Source organism: Macaca thibetana, chromosome X (genome assembly GCF_024542745.1).
Source record: "Macaca thibetana thibetana isolate TM-01 chromosome X, ASM2454274v1, whole genome shotgun sequence".
NCBI lineage: Eukaryota > Metazoa > Chordata > Mammalia > Primates > Cercopithecidae > Macaca > Macaca thibetana.
This window is the reverse complement of record NC_065598.1, coordinates 66,779,225-66,796,607: the sequence shown is the minus strand read 5'-3', so window position 1 is coordinate 66,796,607 and position 17,383 is coordinate 66,779,225. Positions and strand designations below refer to the sequence as shown.

Here is a 17,383-nt window from a genome sequence, read left to right as displayed (position 1 = left end):
GGAAGTCATGTAATTAAGGAGGTCACAGGTGAAGGAGCTATTAGCTCAACAGCTAAGAATTTAGGGTTAGCACATGGAGTCTCTATACCACCCCTATGAAACATTACATAGTTGTTGAAACTTAACTTCTAGTACCTTTAATGTGAGGAGTGAAGAGACCCCTCTTCTCTCGCTCTTTTTTGAGACAGAGTCTTGCTCTGTCACCCAGGCTGGAGTGCGGTGGTGCCATCTCAGGTCACTGCAACCTCCACCTCCCGGGCTCAAATGATCCTCCCACCTCAGCCTCCCAACTAGCTGGGACTACAAGTGTACACCACCACACCCAGCTCATTTTAAAACTTTTTTGTAGACAGGGTCTCACTATGTCATGAAGGATGGTCTAATTTTATTTTATTTTTTTGTAGGGACAAGGTCTCACTGTATTGCCTAGGCTGATCTCAAGCTCTTGGGCTCCAGGGATCCACCTGCTCGGTTTCCCAAAGAGGTGGGATTACAGGTGTAAGCCACTGTGCCTGGCCTGAAGAGATCCTTAATAAGTGCTATTTACAAAGCATTTCCGTTACTCTGCCCAGAAACTCCCAACCAGTGAGGCTCAAAGAGAACTTAAAGGAAGCTTCAGTATTCCCATATCCTTTCTCATAATGATTTATAGTACTGGTGACTCTCCAAGTGCAGGACATACTAAATTATTCTTAAAAAGGATTTTAAAAATCTATAAGGGTTACCCTTTCCTCCCTCCCATGTTTCAATTTTCAGTATAAGGACTAATAAGAGGCCTATCCTAGATTATTAGGGCCTATAACACTGGCCTTTGGAGACTTTCTCTAGTACCTTCCAGACAGTTAGGATCAAAAGTAGATGGGCTAATCCTTGAAGAAGATATGTTGTTACTGTGGGTTTATCTTTGGCTTTTGGCCCAGAGAAATTTTACAATACTAAGGTTTAAGCTTAGGGCTATGGTGACATGTTCTGCATAAACATGGCAGAATTCTGCCTCTATAATTCTAAATGTAAATATACAACAATAAGATTTATTTCAGTCTCACAGCCCTCTTTCCCCTGATTCCAAGACTATAACCAAGAACCTCTTAAAAATTGTGATTTCAAAAAGGTGATGGTCAGGGGAACAAGGCCAGGGTACATTGTGCTACATTAACCAGCAATGTCCTCCAAGATGAAGTTTGTGTTTGTAGGCTGTACCATTACTGGGCGTGCAAAATGCTTTTTATGGAACTGGTCTTGGAGGAGGGGATATAAACAAAAAAGATCATTTGATTTTGTAGGAACTGAAAGGACTGCTTGAATTTCCTCACAGGTAACTGTACAAGGAGGTTTGCTTGAATTATATTTTAAAGGAAGAAATGGTACAGTTTAGCGCTTAAGGCCCCAGGAAGAATATCTAGGAACAATGGTTGCCTTTATAATGGAAAAGGGGGTGTTCACTAGTCACTTAAAATAAAAATAGTTTTAATCCAGAATGAAGGGCACAAGCACTTACTTTTGAAACATTTTGCTTTCACTGTAGTGAGTCTTAATAAAAGCCACAGGATACATTGTTGTGTATTTCCAAAAAAAAAATATATAGCTGGGAGGGTCTCCGAACAATAGATGTGGAGAACTCTGATTCAGGAGTCCAGCAGGACTCCTGGATAAAAGGGCTTACTCTGCCTAACTGTGACAGTGGATGGAAGGCAGGAACTTCATCAGTTTGTGGCAATCTTTAGCACCCTCCTACTGTGTGTGCCAAGTACATTTTAGTGGCAGACACAGTGATTCTGCAGAGTTCCTCTGAGCCAGCCACCACTAGCAACTCCCTCTACAGGCACACCAGGCACCAGTCATATTGCCAGATTCTCACTGAAAATGCTTTATTCTATTAATTTGGTTCCACGGGTTTCCTTCATCTTTCCCATGTGACTCAAAGCCCCAGAAATGAGGTGGTATTAATCCTCTAAGATCAGTGTGATGGCCATGAACAATGGTGGGTACCCTGGGTCACTATTTCTGAGCTTGTAAGTTTTGGCTCCAGTGGGCTTCTGCAGCCTAGATTATCTTAATACTAAGGCAGCTCACACAAGGTTTTCATATATCAGATGTTTCAGTTGCATTTGAGTGGCATTATAAATGGTGAAATTTAACCTTGTGATAGCCGTTGTCTAACATGTACTCTATACTTCAGCCACATTGAAGTTCTTACCATTTTTTAAACTTTCATACCTCTTTGCTTTTATATATATCTTTTCCTCTATATATAGTCTAATCCCTTTTTAAAAAACTTTATTTATTTTATATAAAAACTTCTAAAATTTTCCTTGTGGAGCAGGGCTAACTCATAAGCAGTGCGCCCAGAATTGGCCTGTCCCTTCCCTTTTGTCTGCATGGCAAACTCCTATTCATTTTTAGGACCCAGTTTCTTCTATGATGCCTTCCTGAATTTTCTGGACTAACAGTTAATCACCCTTTGTTTTATGATCCCACTGCACTTTGCTCATATTGCTGATATAAAAGAAAACACACATGAGAGAGGGTTCCCAGTTTTCCTTGCCTTCAACCCTTGCCTCCTTTCCCTGTTCTCCCTATTTTGCCACCTCTCCCACCTGTGAACCTTGACCAACTGAGAAACTGCAAGGCTTGTAAGAACATCTCTCAAAATATAGTAACAGTTATCAGGATAGGATTGCACCAGTATGTTCCTGAGGAAGAGGTATAAAAAAATGAAACAATCTCCAATCAAAAGTTTCACAGCAATTAACATAAAAAACTGTTACCTGAGCTAAACCACAAGAACATACACCCCTTCCTTCTCTTTACTCTATAAAACTCCAATCTTGCTTTACTTGGGAAGTTACCTGGAGTTCAGGCGTGCCCTGAGTGCATCAGCTAAATAATGCTGCTTCTTCTTTTTATTTTTGAGATTAAGTCTCGCTCTGTCACCCAGGCTGCAGTGCAGTGGCACAATCTCGGCTCACTGCAACCTCCACCTCCTGGGTTCAAGCGGTTCTCTTGCCTCAGCCTCCCGAGTACCTGGGACTACAGGTGCATGCCACCACACCCGGCTGATTTTTGTATTTTCAGTAGAAACGGGATTTCACCATGTTGGCCAGGCTAGTCTCGAACTCCAGACCTCAGGTGATCCGCCCACCTTGGCCTCCCAAAGTGCTGGGATTACAGGCATGAGCCACTGCACCCGGCCGAATAATTCTTTTAACCCCTATTTGAATCACTTAAATTATCTCCTTTTGACAGTAATACAGCATTTAGTAAGATTACATAGCTAGGAAGTAGCAGAACTGGCTGCAAACTAGGGTCTGTGTGGTTCTAGAGCCCAGGCTCTCAGTTACTATACCCTGTTAGATAAATGAGCTGTCATCTTGGACAGCTCCTGACAGCTTTACAGTCCTCCTTATTCTAAAACACTGCCTAATAGTCTTTGGGGAATTAACTCATTTAATGTTTTAGAACTGGTCATCATAATGAGTCCTGACAATATTGTATGACACTTTTTTATTTCCTCTTCAAGAATAAATCTATGTGTGGATAATTTTGTGACACAATATTGACAACTCTAGAAAACACTGGGCAAGACCAGGGATGACAGTCTCACGGTTCTGGTAAAATTAAAATCTCTGCCCAAAAGCTAGGAATTACCACCAGGCATTTGCATACACATTACTGTTTCAGAATAATAAACAACAGAGTGTAGACGGAACAAAACCAACCATTACCACTTAACATAGTATGTTATAGTATAATTTCAATTTTTTTTAAAGCATATATGCCTAAGGACTAAGAGATGGAACACCAAAACAAAAATAGATTTTTAGGGGTAGTGGGATTGTGAAAATTTTTCTTCTGGGAAAAACAACAAATAACCACTCCCATCCCCAAAACACACCTGCCACTACTATAATGGTTCTAAAAATAAACAAAAATGGGAACTTATGGTAGAACATTCAAACTTACTTATTATTGGTTATAAAGGAGGCTTATGGTATTCCCTGGTTGCTTTAAGCTGTCAGAATTTAGTTTCTTTAAAATTGGGGTATGATACAAGACCTCTTTTTAAGTTAGCCTACACTGTGAGGACAGCAAATCAATGACTGCTGCTCTTGCTACCTAGGCAATTTTGCACTGCTATGTTGTTGCTTCTGGTATTTGATTAGAATACTGAAATACTAATGTGCATTATATATGTAACCTATGAGTGTTTTAACAAACTCAATATTCAGATCATATCAAATGCTTGTCCTCAAGCAGCTCACAATCTAGTTTTTTCAGCAAAAGGTACAGAGTTAGAAAGGCTCATATATGTCAAGAGAAACAAATGAAAGTAATATGCCTATTTACACTGCCCCTACTTGGCTTACCGATAACTGGGTAATCAATTGCTGCAGGTTACAAATTATCTCTACATTTTCTTTCAATTCCTGGTCTTCCAAAGTCTCTACTAGCTTTTGAAGATCCAGTTTGCAGCTGAAAATTCAAACAAAAAGAACCCAAGGGTTATTCATATGACAAAGGCCAGAGGCTCCATGATTATATACTAAGGTGCTATAGGTTGCTAACAAATATCTGGTGGGCAACTTACGCCGCATGCTGCCTGAGCTCTTCTAGCTTGGCGTTCATTTTTTCATTCGCTTGTTCTGTCTGCAACAAAGACCCAGGAGATCATCAGTGGCAGTGCCTGACAGCCTCACATAATTATGCTCTCCTACTCCTATGAATTAAAAGCTAGGTAAAGAGGCTGTCTCCTTTGCTATAACAGAGGATTTAGTGGGCTTTGGTTATTTTGTGAAAAATGTGTTTTTTAAGAGTCATGGAAATTAGCCCTTCAGTCAACATGAGCTACTAAAAATAGCATCCGAGCAGCTGGGTTTTATGCTTGCCATGAAACTCAGACTATGGGGTGGAGTGTGAAGCCTTAATTCCATAGAGAACTTTGCAACTAGGGGGAAAAAGCAATATTTCCTGGCATGTTAGTCCCTGCTGTTTGCAAAAAACAAAAAACAAAAAACAACAAAAAAAACCCCCCACTTACTTTAAATTGCCTCCTACACTACACTGTTCCCTAGCCCCAGCATAAGGGCATTTAAAACATAAAAGGGCCTCACACTAAATTTGAGCTGAGATTTTTTTTTTTAAGTTATACTATCTGATATGGTAGGCTAGTTTTAGCAAAAGACAGCAAGAAAAAGGGTACGGCACAAGAATGATGGTAGAGAAAGAAGAAACGGCAGAAGGCAGCTTACGTTTTGGGAAGGGTGATTGATATTTTCAGTTTTATTTCAATCACAGTATCTGTAACATGCTGGATGCTATAACAGATCTGGAAAGAATTGTTTATATAGGACAAAAATGTTGTGCTTGTTATGAAGTTCTGACAGGATATCAAACAATAAGCCTATCAGGCAGAGACTGTAACAACCTTATAAAGGTCGGATGAGTATGTGGCTAGAATAAGAAGTAGTTTCTGTTACATCAGCCTCATTCACATACATGTGAAACGCAGCTTCTAGAGTTACTTCAAAGCACAAAATACAGCACTGGAGACAGAAAACTGTATATAAAAATCCCCTCTATCCCATTTTCACCCTCTGTTAGTAATGGACAATACAATGGACGTAGGATTTAGCCCACTTGAAAGAAATCTTTAAGCAGCTTATCTTCCTTGACTAGAGAGCACACTGATGCATGAAGGTGTATATATTACAGAGGTTCAATTATATTTTGGTGGAAACTCATTTTTGCTTCTGGCAATAGCCGTGCTATCAAAAATTGAGTTGTATTTAGACTAGTAGAAAAACCTTAGTGATAGAGCCAGCATGCACTGATCCAGGAGGTTACTGACAGACAGGCAGGTAGTAGGAGTCAGAACTCATGTAATCAGTTATATAGTGATCCACTATTTGGAAATCAACCATATGGAAAATGAATTAAAATTAATTTCCCAGCTGTTATATCTCACCATGGCAGCTGTTAGTATGGGATATGAAATGTGACAACATTAGGGGAAGAGAGATGGAAAATAACTAAAATCTCAGAGAAGGAATGGTTACTTAGTATTATGGATAAAGATTAGGCAGGACTTAAGGTGATAGAGGTACTTGGTTCTTTACTTTCTGGTATTTTTAAATGAATCTATTTTAAAATGGGATTTATATAGATTCTTTGTGGTAGATACATAGGTATTCACTGTACAATTCTTTTAACTTTTTTGTATGTTTGATTATAAGCCCACATATTTACCCCAGAGGGACTCCCTGGAGGATATGGTAATACAAATACATTTCTTTCAACATAACCTGTCTCTCATAATGAAAAGCATGTTAAATATTTTGGAAACTAAAGCCAGTAAATGTTCAGATTGCTAGTAGTTTATTCTTGGGGCCTTACCAAAATGATCCTCTCCAACATCTGGGCTGTCTGACCAGCTGCCTCACTCAGACCACGACTTAATTTTTCATTCTCTTCTACCAGGGACTGATTCTTCTCCATTAGGGATTGTAGATTCTCTGATGGTTCTACACTAAAACAAAGTAAATAACATATTAGAAAAATATCTGATTGATAATACCTATATCAAAGGTGGATAAAAATATATCCCATAGCCCTTTTGGATAGGTAGGGGGATTAAGTTAAAATTATACCACAAAAGTCTGGGAAAAGTGTGTCCAACCCAATCTATCCTCCTACTCAGGTAGAATATTGGGTGTACAATAAACACATCTCTGAAGTACTTCAATGGTTTGGAGAAAGGTAATAATTCAGAGACAGATATGGTTGCAACAGGAATGACTAACCTCTATCTTGACTCTTGGTTAGGATCTTTTCTGTTTGTGTCCTGTAGGTATGAAGTTATAGCTAACTGGAGCTAAAATACATGTTGTCTCCCTTTTCTTCCCACCCTCAATCCCTCATTAAAGATTAGGGAAGTAGAGAAGGGAGAGGTATGGGGGAGGTAGAAGTGACACCACTCAGGGTCAAAATTCAACCTAATCAACATAAATATATTTCCCATTTACTGTAAAGTTTAGGGAAACAGCATTTGAGAAGTCAAAAAGTTGAAATGATGACCAGTAGCCACTAAGAAAACATTTCACAATTCTTTATAAATAAGTGCTCCCTTCTAAATGCTTGCTTTGCTTGAAACTTATGACCCATAGCCTCTTGTTCATTTGTCTATCAATTTTAAATTGCTTAGAGTGAGTCAAGACAACAATGGTGTCCATTTCAAATATGAGGAAAAGGGAGGGTCAGAAATAGCTTGAAGGAATACATATAGGTAAGAACCTTTGGAATGTATACATATCACTTGATATGTTTTTTGTTTTTTGTTTTAATCCAGTGGGATGAAATGTTCAAAAGACTGGAAAACAGGACTGGTTAAAAAAAGAGCAGAAGAAATATGAAGATTTGATCTGAGGAAGACTGAGGGGGAAAATGAATAGTTGTAAGGCTATGAAAAAGAGAAAAATAAAGGCCAGGGAACAGCTGTTCTCAATCTCAATAAAGGATAGAAAAGGACTTCAGGAATAAAGTAGATGCCCTCTCACCCATCTTAAGACCTCCATCAATTTTTATAGAAGATCTTAGAAGGCACTTTATCAAAAGTTAATAGCAAGGTCACACAATAAGGTCTCATATGACACTGTTGAGCATTTACTAAGACTCTTATGAAGGAATGTTCAATTAAAATGCAGACTATAAAAATAAGCTATTAGTAAATTTAAGTGTTATTTCCTTATTTATTAAACTGAAAACTTCCATGTGTCATTCATGTAAGCTGACGAGCTGACAAGCTTCAAAGTAATGATCCTTTTAACTCAATCATTTTTTATTTCCCTAAAAAATTTCCAGGATTTCTCTAAATGGGAAAATCATATTTAAGTTTAATTGTTGATTTTTCCAAGGAAAATTTAGCACATAGAAGTAGGTTCTTCATTGTAATTTGAGGCAAATTCTTGAATATTTAAATACTACTGTAATTAATAATAGTTAACACTTCTATAGCATTATGGGCTAGGCTCTATTCTAAATACTTTATATACATTAAATTTTTAAAATTCTCCCAACAGCCCCTATGAGGTAAGTTCTACTGTTATCCCCATTTTACAGTTGGGGAAACTGAGGCACAAAGAAGTTAAATAACCTATAGCCACACAGCTAGTAGGTAATGTGAAGCTGAGATTTGAGCTCAGCAGTCTAGTTTCAGAGTCCATGCTCTTAACTATTATGCTGACTACAGAGATAGGTACTATAAGAACGCAGAGAATCCTGGATATAAAAGTAAGGAAAAAAAAAAGAGTTCTTGGCAAGATTATAGATATATTATAGGACTACATGATATAGGACAGCCATGTAATGGGTAAAATCTTTAAAAGTAAAGCAAAAACAGGACCAGGGCCAAGCAAAGATCAGACTGAAAAAGAAAATATAACAGAAAACCAATGTTTTCACATGCTATTTAATTGCCAAGGCTAGGAATTCAAGTAAACTGAGCATGTGCAAATTGACCAACACTCACAGAAAATAAATACAAAAGCTTCAATAACATGTTAAAAAACAAAAGAACATAGTCTAAGGACAAAAAGTGAAAACATTCATATATGTAAAATGTACTTTTTGTTAACAAGCCTTATAAAATGTCTCTAAAAATATAAATATACATTCTTAAGAAAAGGAGCATCTTTATTTCTCGGTAAAATATTGAACAATTAAGTTTAATTGTTTGATTCATCAACTGTTTCTTAGAATCCATTACTTTTGCAGCTGAAACTATTTCCTTTAGTATATTCTAGACAATCAGAAGTCTGGAACTTTTTGTGCTAAACTGAAAGGAAAGGAAGATGGGTCAATTGCTTCTAAATGAGTATAGTGAGAATAAAATGTAATCAGGAAACCCAGAGTCAATTATCTAAAGGGGGAAAATTAGGAAGAAAGAGGTAGTCATCTCTGGGTGATGAAATTATAGCAACTTTAAGTTTTATTCTCTATACTTCTCTAAATGTTCTACTAGAAGCAATTAGTCACTTTTATAATCAGAAAAAATGAGTAATTGAAAACAAAAATATTGAAAGAAAGTAGGCTCACATCATGCATAAGAATAAATACCAAATGCAAAAATGAAATGTAAAAAATAAAACGACATTATTACTAGAAGAAAACATGGGTGAATTCCTCTTTTTTATTTTTATTTATTTTTGAGACAGAGTCTCGCTCTGTTGCCCAGGTTAGAGTGCAGTGGTTCACGCCATTCTCCTGCCTCAGTCTCCCGAGTAGCTGGGACTACAGGCGCCTGCCACCATGCCCAGCTAATTTTTTGTATTTTTAGTAGAGACGGGGTTTCACCGTGTTAGCCAGGATGGTCTCGATCTCCTGACCTTGTGATCCGCCCACCTCGGCCTCCCAAAGTGCTGGGATTACAGGCTACCGTGCCCGGCCGAATTCCTCTTTTAACCTTGGTGTGGGGAACGGCTTTCTAATTGTGAATCCAGAAGCATGCAGAGAATGTAAATGGTATAGCCACTTTGGAAAACAGTTTGGCAGTTTCATAAAAAGTTAAATATATGACCCAGCAATTCTATTCCCAGGCATTTACCCCAAGAAAACACATGTCCATATAAAAACTTACAAGTGAATGTTTGCAACAGCAGTGTTCATAATAGCCAAAAAGTGGAAACAACCCAAACCTCCATCAACTGGTAAATGGATGGACAAATATGGCCTATCTAGACAATGGAGTACTATTCTGCAAGAAAAGGGAAGTGCTAACACATGCTGTAACATGGATGAACCACAAAACATAAGTGAAAGAAGCCAGACAAAAAAAGACTACATCCTCTATGATTCCATGTATACGAAATGTCTATAATAGGCAAATCTATAAAGGCAGAAAAGAGATTAGTGGTTGCCTTGGTCTGGGAGTGGAAATGAGAGTGATGGCAAATGGGCATGAGGAAATTTTTTGGGGTGATGGACATGTTCTAAAACTGAATTGTGGTGACAGTTGTACAACTCTGTAAATTTAATAAAAATCATTGAACGGTACACATAAGATGACTGAATTTTATGATATGTAAATTTTAGCTCAATAAAGCTGCTGAAAAAATCCAGAGGCAATAAAAAAATAAGCTTTACTACATAACAATGATAACTTTCTGTATGACAACATCATAAAGTAAAAGAAAACTGACAAATTCGGAGAAATTATTTGTAACACACACCACAGACAAAGGGCTAATATCACGAATATATAAAAAACTGTCAAAAATAAGGGCCAAACAGGGTTGCTATTATAAAAAAAACACATTGGTGAGGGTGTGGAAAAATTGGAACTTTTGTGCATGGCTGGTGGAGATGTAAAATGGTACAGCCAGGCTGGGCATAGTGGCTCACGCCTATAATCCCAGCACTTTGGGAGGCCGAGGCGGGCAGATCACAAGGTCAGGAGATTGAGACCATCTGTGAATGGTGAAACCTCGTCTCTACTAAAAATACAAAAAAAAAAAAAAAAAAAAAAAAAAAAAAATTAGCTGGGCGTGGTGGCGGGCGCCTGTAGTCTCAGCTACTCGGGAGGCTGAGGCGGGAGAATGGTGTGAACCCAGGAGGCGGAGCTTGCAGTGAGCCGAGATTGCGCCGCTGCACTCCAGCCTGGGTGACAGAGCGAGACTCCGCCTCAATAAATAAATAAATAAATAAATAAAATAAAAAATAAATAAAAAATGGTACAGCCACTATGGAAAACAGTATGGTGGCTTGATTTAAAAATTAAAAACAGAACTACCATATGATCTAGCTATTTACTTCTAGGTATATACCCAAATGAATTGAAAGCAGGGATATGATCAGATATTTGTACATCCATGTTGTTGTTGTTGTTGTTGCTTGTTTTGTGTGTGTGTGTGCGTCTGTTTTTTTTTTTTTTTTTTTTTTTTTTTTGAGACAGGGTCTCACTCTGTTGCCTAGGCTAGAGTGAGTGGCATGATCACAGCTCACTGTAGCCTCAGCCTCCCTGGGCTCAGGTGATCCTCTCAACTCCAAGTAGCTGGGACTACAGGTGCACACCATCATACCTAGCTAATTTTGTATTTTTTGTAGAGACGGGGTTTCGCCATGTTGCCCAGGCTAGTCTAAAACTCCTGGGCTCAAGTGATCTGTCCACTTTCGCTTCCCAAAGTGCTTAGGATTACAGGCATGAGCCACCACGCCTGGCCCATGTTTTTTTGTTTGTTTGTTTTCAAAGAGACGGAATATTACTATGTTGCACAGGCTGAAGCGCAGGAGCTATTCACAGGTGCTATCTTAGCATACTACAGCCTTGAACTCCTAGGTTCAAACAATCCTCCTGCCTCATCCTATTGAGTTGCTGGGACTTCGGCATGCACCACCATACCTAGCTGTACACCCATGCTTATAGCAGCGTTTTTCACAATAGCCAAAAGATGTAAGCAGTCCAGGTGTCCATCAATGGATGAATGGATACACAACATACAATGAAATATTATTCAATCTTAAAATCAAAGGAAATTGTGACATATGCTACAACATGGATGAACCTTGAAGACATTATGCTAAGTGAAACAAGCCAGTCACAAAAAGACAAATACTGTATGATTCCATTCATATGAGGTACCTAGAGTAGTCAAATTCATACAGACTGAAAGCAGAATGGTGGTTGCCGGGGGCCAGGGGGAGAGAAAATGAGGAGTTATTGTTTAGTGGGTATAGAGTTTAAGTTTTGCAAGATGAAAAAAAGTTTTGGAGGTGGATGGTGGTGATGGCTGCACAACATTGTGAATGAACTTAAAGCCGTTGAATTGTATGCTTAAAATAATTAAAATGGTAAATTTTATGTTATGTATATATTACCACAATTTATTTTTAAAAAGAGGCCAAAGGACCAAAAAACCCAATAGAAAAATGAGAAAAGACATGGACAATTCACCAGCAAAAGGGATAAAAGTGGCCCTTAAACATAAGAAAAAATGCTCAAATTCACTCATAAGAAATACAAAGTAAAACAACACTGAGATAGCATTTCTCAACTATCAGACTGCCAAAAATTGAACAAGTATGACAATACATTCCATTGGTGAGGCTGTGGGGAAACAGGTTTTCTCATACACTGCTGGTAGGAATGCAAACTGGTGCATCTCTTCTGGAGGTGAATATACCTTATAAAGGTACAAATGTACTTACCTTTTGTCCCAGCAATCCAACTTCTAGAAACCTACCCTTAAGATAAACCTCTGACAATACAAAAATATATACACACAAGTTATTCACTGCAGCATGTTTGTAATTGCAAAACATTGGAAACAACCTAAATGTGCATACATAGGAAAGGGGTTGAATTGATATGTATGGCACATGTCCACAATAAAAGTACTATGCACCTGCAAAAAAGAATGAGGAAGACTTCTCTGAACTGGTTAGAAATGATTTCCAGGAAATACTGAACAAAGCAAAGCCACAAAGAGTATAAAATCATTACATACAGTACCCTACCATTCATATGAGAAAAAAAGGTGATATAATAAAATACACAGGTATCTGCTCATTTGTACAAAAGAAATACAAGAAGGCTAAACCAGAAACTAAAGAGATGGGTTAAATACAGGGGTAGGGAGAATAATGGTAGAAAAGAGGTAGAAATAAGGGTGGGAAATAGGAATGGGAACAGAGTTGCAGGGATGGAGAGGGAATGACATTTACCTCACTGAGTGTATCCTTTTTCCTTTTTGAAAAAAATTGTGGTACATGTATGCATTAAGTAGTTTCTCATCACCCACTCCCCTCAAACTTCCTACCTTTCCTAGTTGCCAATGTCAATTGTTTCATACTCTAGGTCCATGTGAACACATTATTTGGCTCCCACTTGTAAGTGAGAACATCCAGTATTTAACTTTGTGTTTCTAAGTTGTTACAATGTACATTATTCAGGTGATGGATACACTAAAACCCCAGACTTCACCACTACACAACATCCATATAATAAAATTGCACTTACATCCCATAAATTTATACAAATACAAATTGGAAAATCATGGGAAACATATAAACATAAAACTTACCATCTTAATCACCTTTAAGTGTGCTATTCACTAGTGTTAAGTATATTCACATTGCTTGCTGTGAAACAGATCTCCAGAATGTTTTCATCTTGCAAAACTAAAATTCTATACCCATTAAACAACTTCCCTTTCCCACCTACCCCCCAGTCCCTGGTAATCACCATTCTACTTTGTTTTATGAATTTGACTACTTTAGATACCTCACATAAGTGGAATCGTACAGTATTTGTCTTTTTGTGACTGGCTTAGTTCACTTAGCATATCTTCAATGTCCACCCATGTTAGCAAGTGACAGGATTCCCTTCCTTTTTAAGGCTGAGTGATATTCTGTTGCATGTATACACCACATTTTATCAGGTCATATGTTGATAGACATTTGGGTTATTCTACCTCTTAACTATTGTGAATAGTGCCACTATGAACATGGTCGTGAAGAAATCTCTTTGAGACCTTGCTTTCAATTATTTTGGATATACACACAGAAGTGGGATTGCTGGATCATATGGTAAGTCTAGTTTTAATTTTTTCAGGAACCTCCATGCTGTTTTCCATAGTGGTTACATCATTTTACAATCCCACCAACAGTGTACAAGGTTTCCAATTTCTCTATATCTTCACATCTTTGTCAACACCTCTTATTTTCAGTTATTTATCTATTTATTTATATAATAGTAGCCATGCTAATGGGCATGAGGTGATATCTCACTGGGGTTTAATTTGCATTTCTCTGCTCTAAGTATATCCTTTTGTATAACTCTGACTCTTAGATCCATTATGTTTCACATACCTAAAATATAAACAAAAAAAAGTAACTAAGATTTCGGGGGAGAGTGCCTAAAAGGGAATACAAACAGTAACTGTGGGAAACGTTATCTTGCTTAGATTCTCTAAGCCTAAAGATAAAAAGAACTGTACAAAAATGCTGTAATCTATTTCATAAAAAGTATTTCCCACAGAGATATAGGCTAATAATTCTGAAACTACTTTATGTGTATAGTAGAACTGAACAAGTAAATAAATAGATTGCAGATGAGAGCTGGGTTTCTTACTGTTGGAGAAAGAAATTACAAGTAAGGAAAGGGGAAAAACCAAAATGAACCCTGTCACATTGGAATAGTATCAGAGGTGTCCGTATAAACTCATGGTTTGTAATATATATGCAGATAGATATATTCAAAAATATAGATGAAGGTATATGTGTATGTTACTACACATGTAGACTATTTCTGAGCTCTACCTGCTCAGAGTGCTTAGAAGCAGTAAAACTCTAGTAACAATAAACACAGCTGGCACTAGTACCCAAATCTTGGTTTCTAAACACAATTTTCCATCGACAAAAAAAGAAAGGAACTAGGGCTCCTTGGAGACATGGCTGATTCCAGAACTGGGGGAGGGAAAATACAAGATGAGTTTGGAAACTCTTGTAGAAATGATCAAAAACTTGAGAAGAGCCAACCTGAAGGAGCTCCTAATGGACAAAGCAGGAACAATTTGAGCAAAAAAACAAATAATAGTGCTGGATGTTAACCCATAGAATAAAATAAATATCCATGAATCTATACAAATATAACTAGATGTCAAACAAATGAGGAAAAAGAGACAGCTCTTCCTCACAATAGAATTCCAATTAATAAATTTCTGAGGCCAGAACCCATGCTCTTTCTGTTACATTAGGCTGCTTTAAACATAACTAAGTCCTAAATAGTCAGCAAAATTGGTAAGATCCTTACCTTGACACCAAGTGCTAGCAGAAACCAGGGAAAAACTATTATTAGGAAAAATAGCCTCTACTAGAATACACAATTAAAATTAATCTATGACTCTTACTTTATAGATCCAGGCAGGGTACCTCCATGGGCTTGTAGCAACAAGACTTGTAGCTGTTGTACCTGGGAGAAGCAAAGAAACATAATCAGCTAGCCACCAACCAAATGCTACTCATCCCTTGGCAGTAAAATTACCACAATTAGCAATAGGGTAATTTTACTAAATGTCTATGAAATCTAAGGCAAATAGCATATCTTAGATACTACCAAAGGCATCATACATAGTTGATGATCCAATGATAACAGGACAATCAGCATTACATGAACAACTATTAAGTAGAAGATGAGTTGTCCATTTTATCTACATCTTAATGAGTTTTTACTGAGCACCTATTTTTCTTCTTTTTTTTTTTTTTTTTTTTTTTTTTGAGACAGAGTCTTGCTCTGTCGCCCAGGCTGGAGTGCAGTGGCACTTCTGCCTCTCAAGTTCAAGTGATTCTCCTGCCTCAGCCTCCCAAGTAGCTGGGACTACCGGCGCCTGCCACCACATCCAGCTAATTTTTGTATTTTTTGTAGAGACAGGGTTTCACCATGTTGGCCAGCCTGGTCTTGAATTCCTGACCTCAACTGATCCGCTGACCTCATCCTCCCAGTGCGGGACTTACACGTGTAAGCCACTGCTCCTGGCCTTGAGTACCTATTTTTCAAAATCAGTCTCAGCACTGGGCTAGACAATGTTCGGACATATAAAAATAAAATACGACTCCTACTCTCAAGTTTACAATCTAGTTAAGAAAGATAAGCCTAAAGTCTAAAATAGTAGGAAATAATACAAGACAGAATAAGCAAATTAACAAAAACCGAAATAGTCAAAGGGAGGCTTCATGTAGATGGATCTTAAACCAGAGCGCATGTATAAGCATCCTCTCCCATTCCCTCCTATGACACAAGGGGAGTTGTTCTCCCTCCCAAGACTGGTCTTCTTGCATGTGCTTTGGATTCCTACTCTTCTCGCCATCTTATGAATCTTACTCTGTTATCCCTTCTCTCTTCTATATTTTCAATTTCTCCCTTTCTATAAGATCCTTCCTATTAAGATTAAAACATGTTCAAGTCTCTCCCATCTTAAACAAAACAAAAGCGTCTTCCCCAACCCCATTTCCTATCTCCCTTACCCTATTTCTCTCTTTTTTCACAAAGTTTGAGAGAGTAATACACCAATTACCTCCATTTTCTTTTGCTCGCCACTCGGTTGCTCCTCGACTAACTCCAGTATGACTGCCTACATCATTCCAATGAAATAACTTGCCCAAGTTACAAATGAGCTGCATGTCACCAAATCCAATGAGAATTTTCCAGTCTTCATTTTACTTGACTGACTGTTTGGTAGCATTTGGCTTACAAGACACATTTTCCTGGTTTTCCTTCTATTCTTTTAACTCATCTTCTAAGTCTCCTTCTTGGTTCATCTTTGCTCCACTTGTCCTTTAAATGGTAAAGTCCCCCAAAGCCAGTAGGAGTTTTCTTACTTACATTCTCCTTATATTCTCTTCTGAATGTCTCATCTCTGCCTCTGGTTTCTATTACCTGAAACTGGTGACTTCCAAAATTACCTCAAGCACAGATCTTTCTGAACTTCAGACTTTTATATTCAACTATCTACCTGATATTTCCACTTAGTTGTCTGGTATCCTCAAACCTGGTGCTTTTCCAGTGTAACCCAGGTGAGTGAATACCCAGTTCCAAATGCCAGAAATCTGGGTGTCATTCCCTTATCTAATTCATTGGTTTCTTCTTTCTATCACCACTGCCAGCACTCTAAGTCCAAGTCATCATTATCTCTCGCTTAGACTACTGCAGTACCTTCTTAAATGATCCCCATGAATCTACTCTTGCTTTACTACATTTCTATATAGCAGCCAGGCCATTGTTTAAAAATATAAATTATCAAGTTACTACCTGGCTTAAATCCTTCTTAACATTGTCCATGAGTCCTGGATCAGTCCTCTGCTTTCCCTCTAGCCTTATCCTGGAATACAGGCACATCTCAGTTTATTGTGCTTCACTTTACTGTACCTCACAGATACTGTGTTTTTTTATAAATTGAAGGTCTGTGGCAACCCTGAATTAAGCAAGACTATTGGCACCATTTTTCCAACAGCATATGCTCATTTCATGTCTCTGCGTCAACAATTTTTTAGCAATAAAGTATTTTTAAATTAAGGTATGTACATTGTTTTAAGACATAATGGTATTGCACATTTAATAGACTACAGTATAGTGTAAATATAACTTTCTATGCACTGGAAAACAAAAAAAATTGTGACTCACTTTATTGCAATATTTGCTTTATTGTGGTGGTCTGGAACCAAGCCCACAACATCCTTAAGGTAAGCCTGTACTCTTTCCTTGCTTTCTGCGCTCTAGCCACACTGGCATTCTTTTTTTTTTTTTTTTTTTTTTTGAGACGGAGTCTGGCTCTGTCGCCCAGGCTGGAGTGCAGTGGCCGGATCTCAGCTCACTGCAAGCTCCGCCTCCCGGGTT

At 37.9% G+C, this 17,383-nt stretch overlaps 1 protein-coding gene across 1 annotated transcript in view; it reads right to left on the bottom strand.

The window, feature by feature from the left end:
• Positions 1–17,383, bottom strand: part of KIF4A (kinesin family member 4A) — a 132,110-nt gene that overhangs the window by 64,632 nt on the left and 50,095 nt on the right. Inside the window, exons 10-13 of the mRNA XM_050776218.1 lie at positions 14,901–14,962; positions 6,394–6,526; positions 4,589–4,647; positions 4,368–4,473 (exon numbers count right to left, since the gene is read on the bottom strand). Coding sequence (XP_050632175.1) covers positions 4,368–4,473; positions 4,589–4,647; positions 6,394–6,526; positions 14,901–14,962 — 360 coding nt within the window. The remainder of the gene's footprint in view (positions 1–4,367; positions 4,474–4,588; positions 4,648–6,393; positions 6,527–14,900; positions 14,963–17,383) is intronic.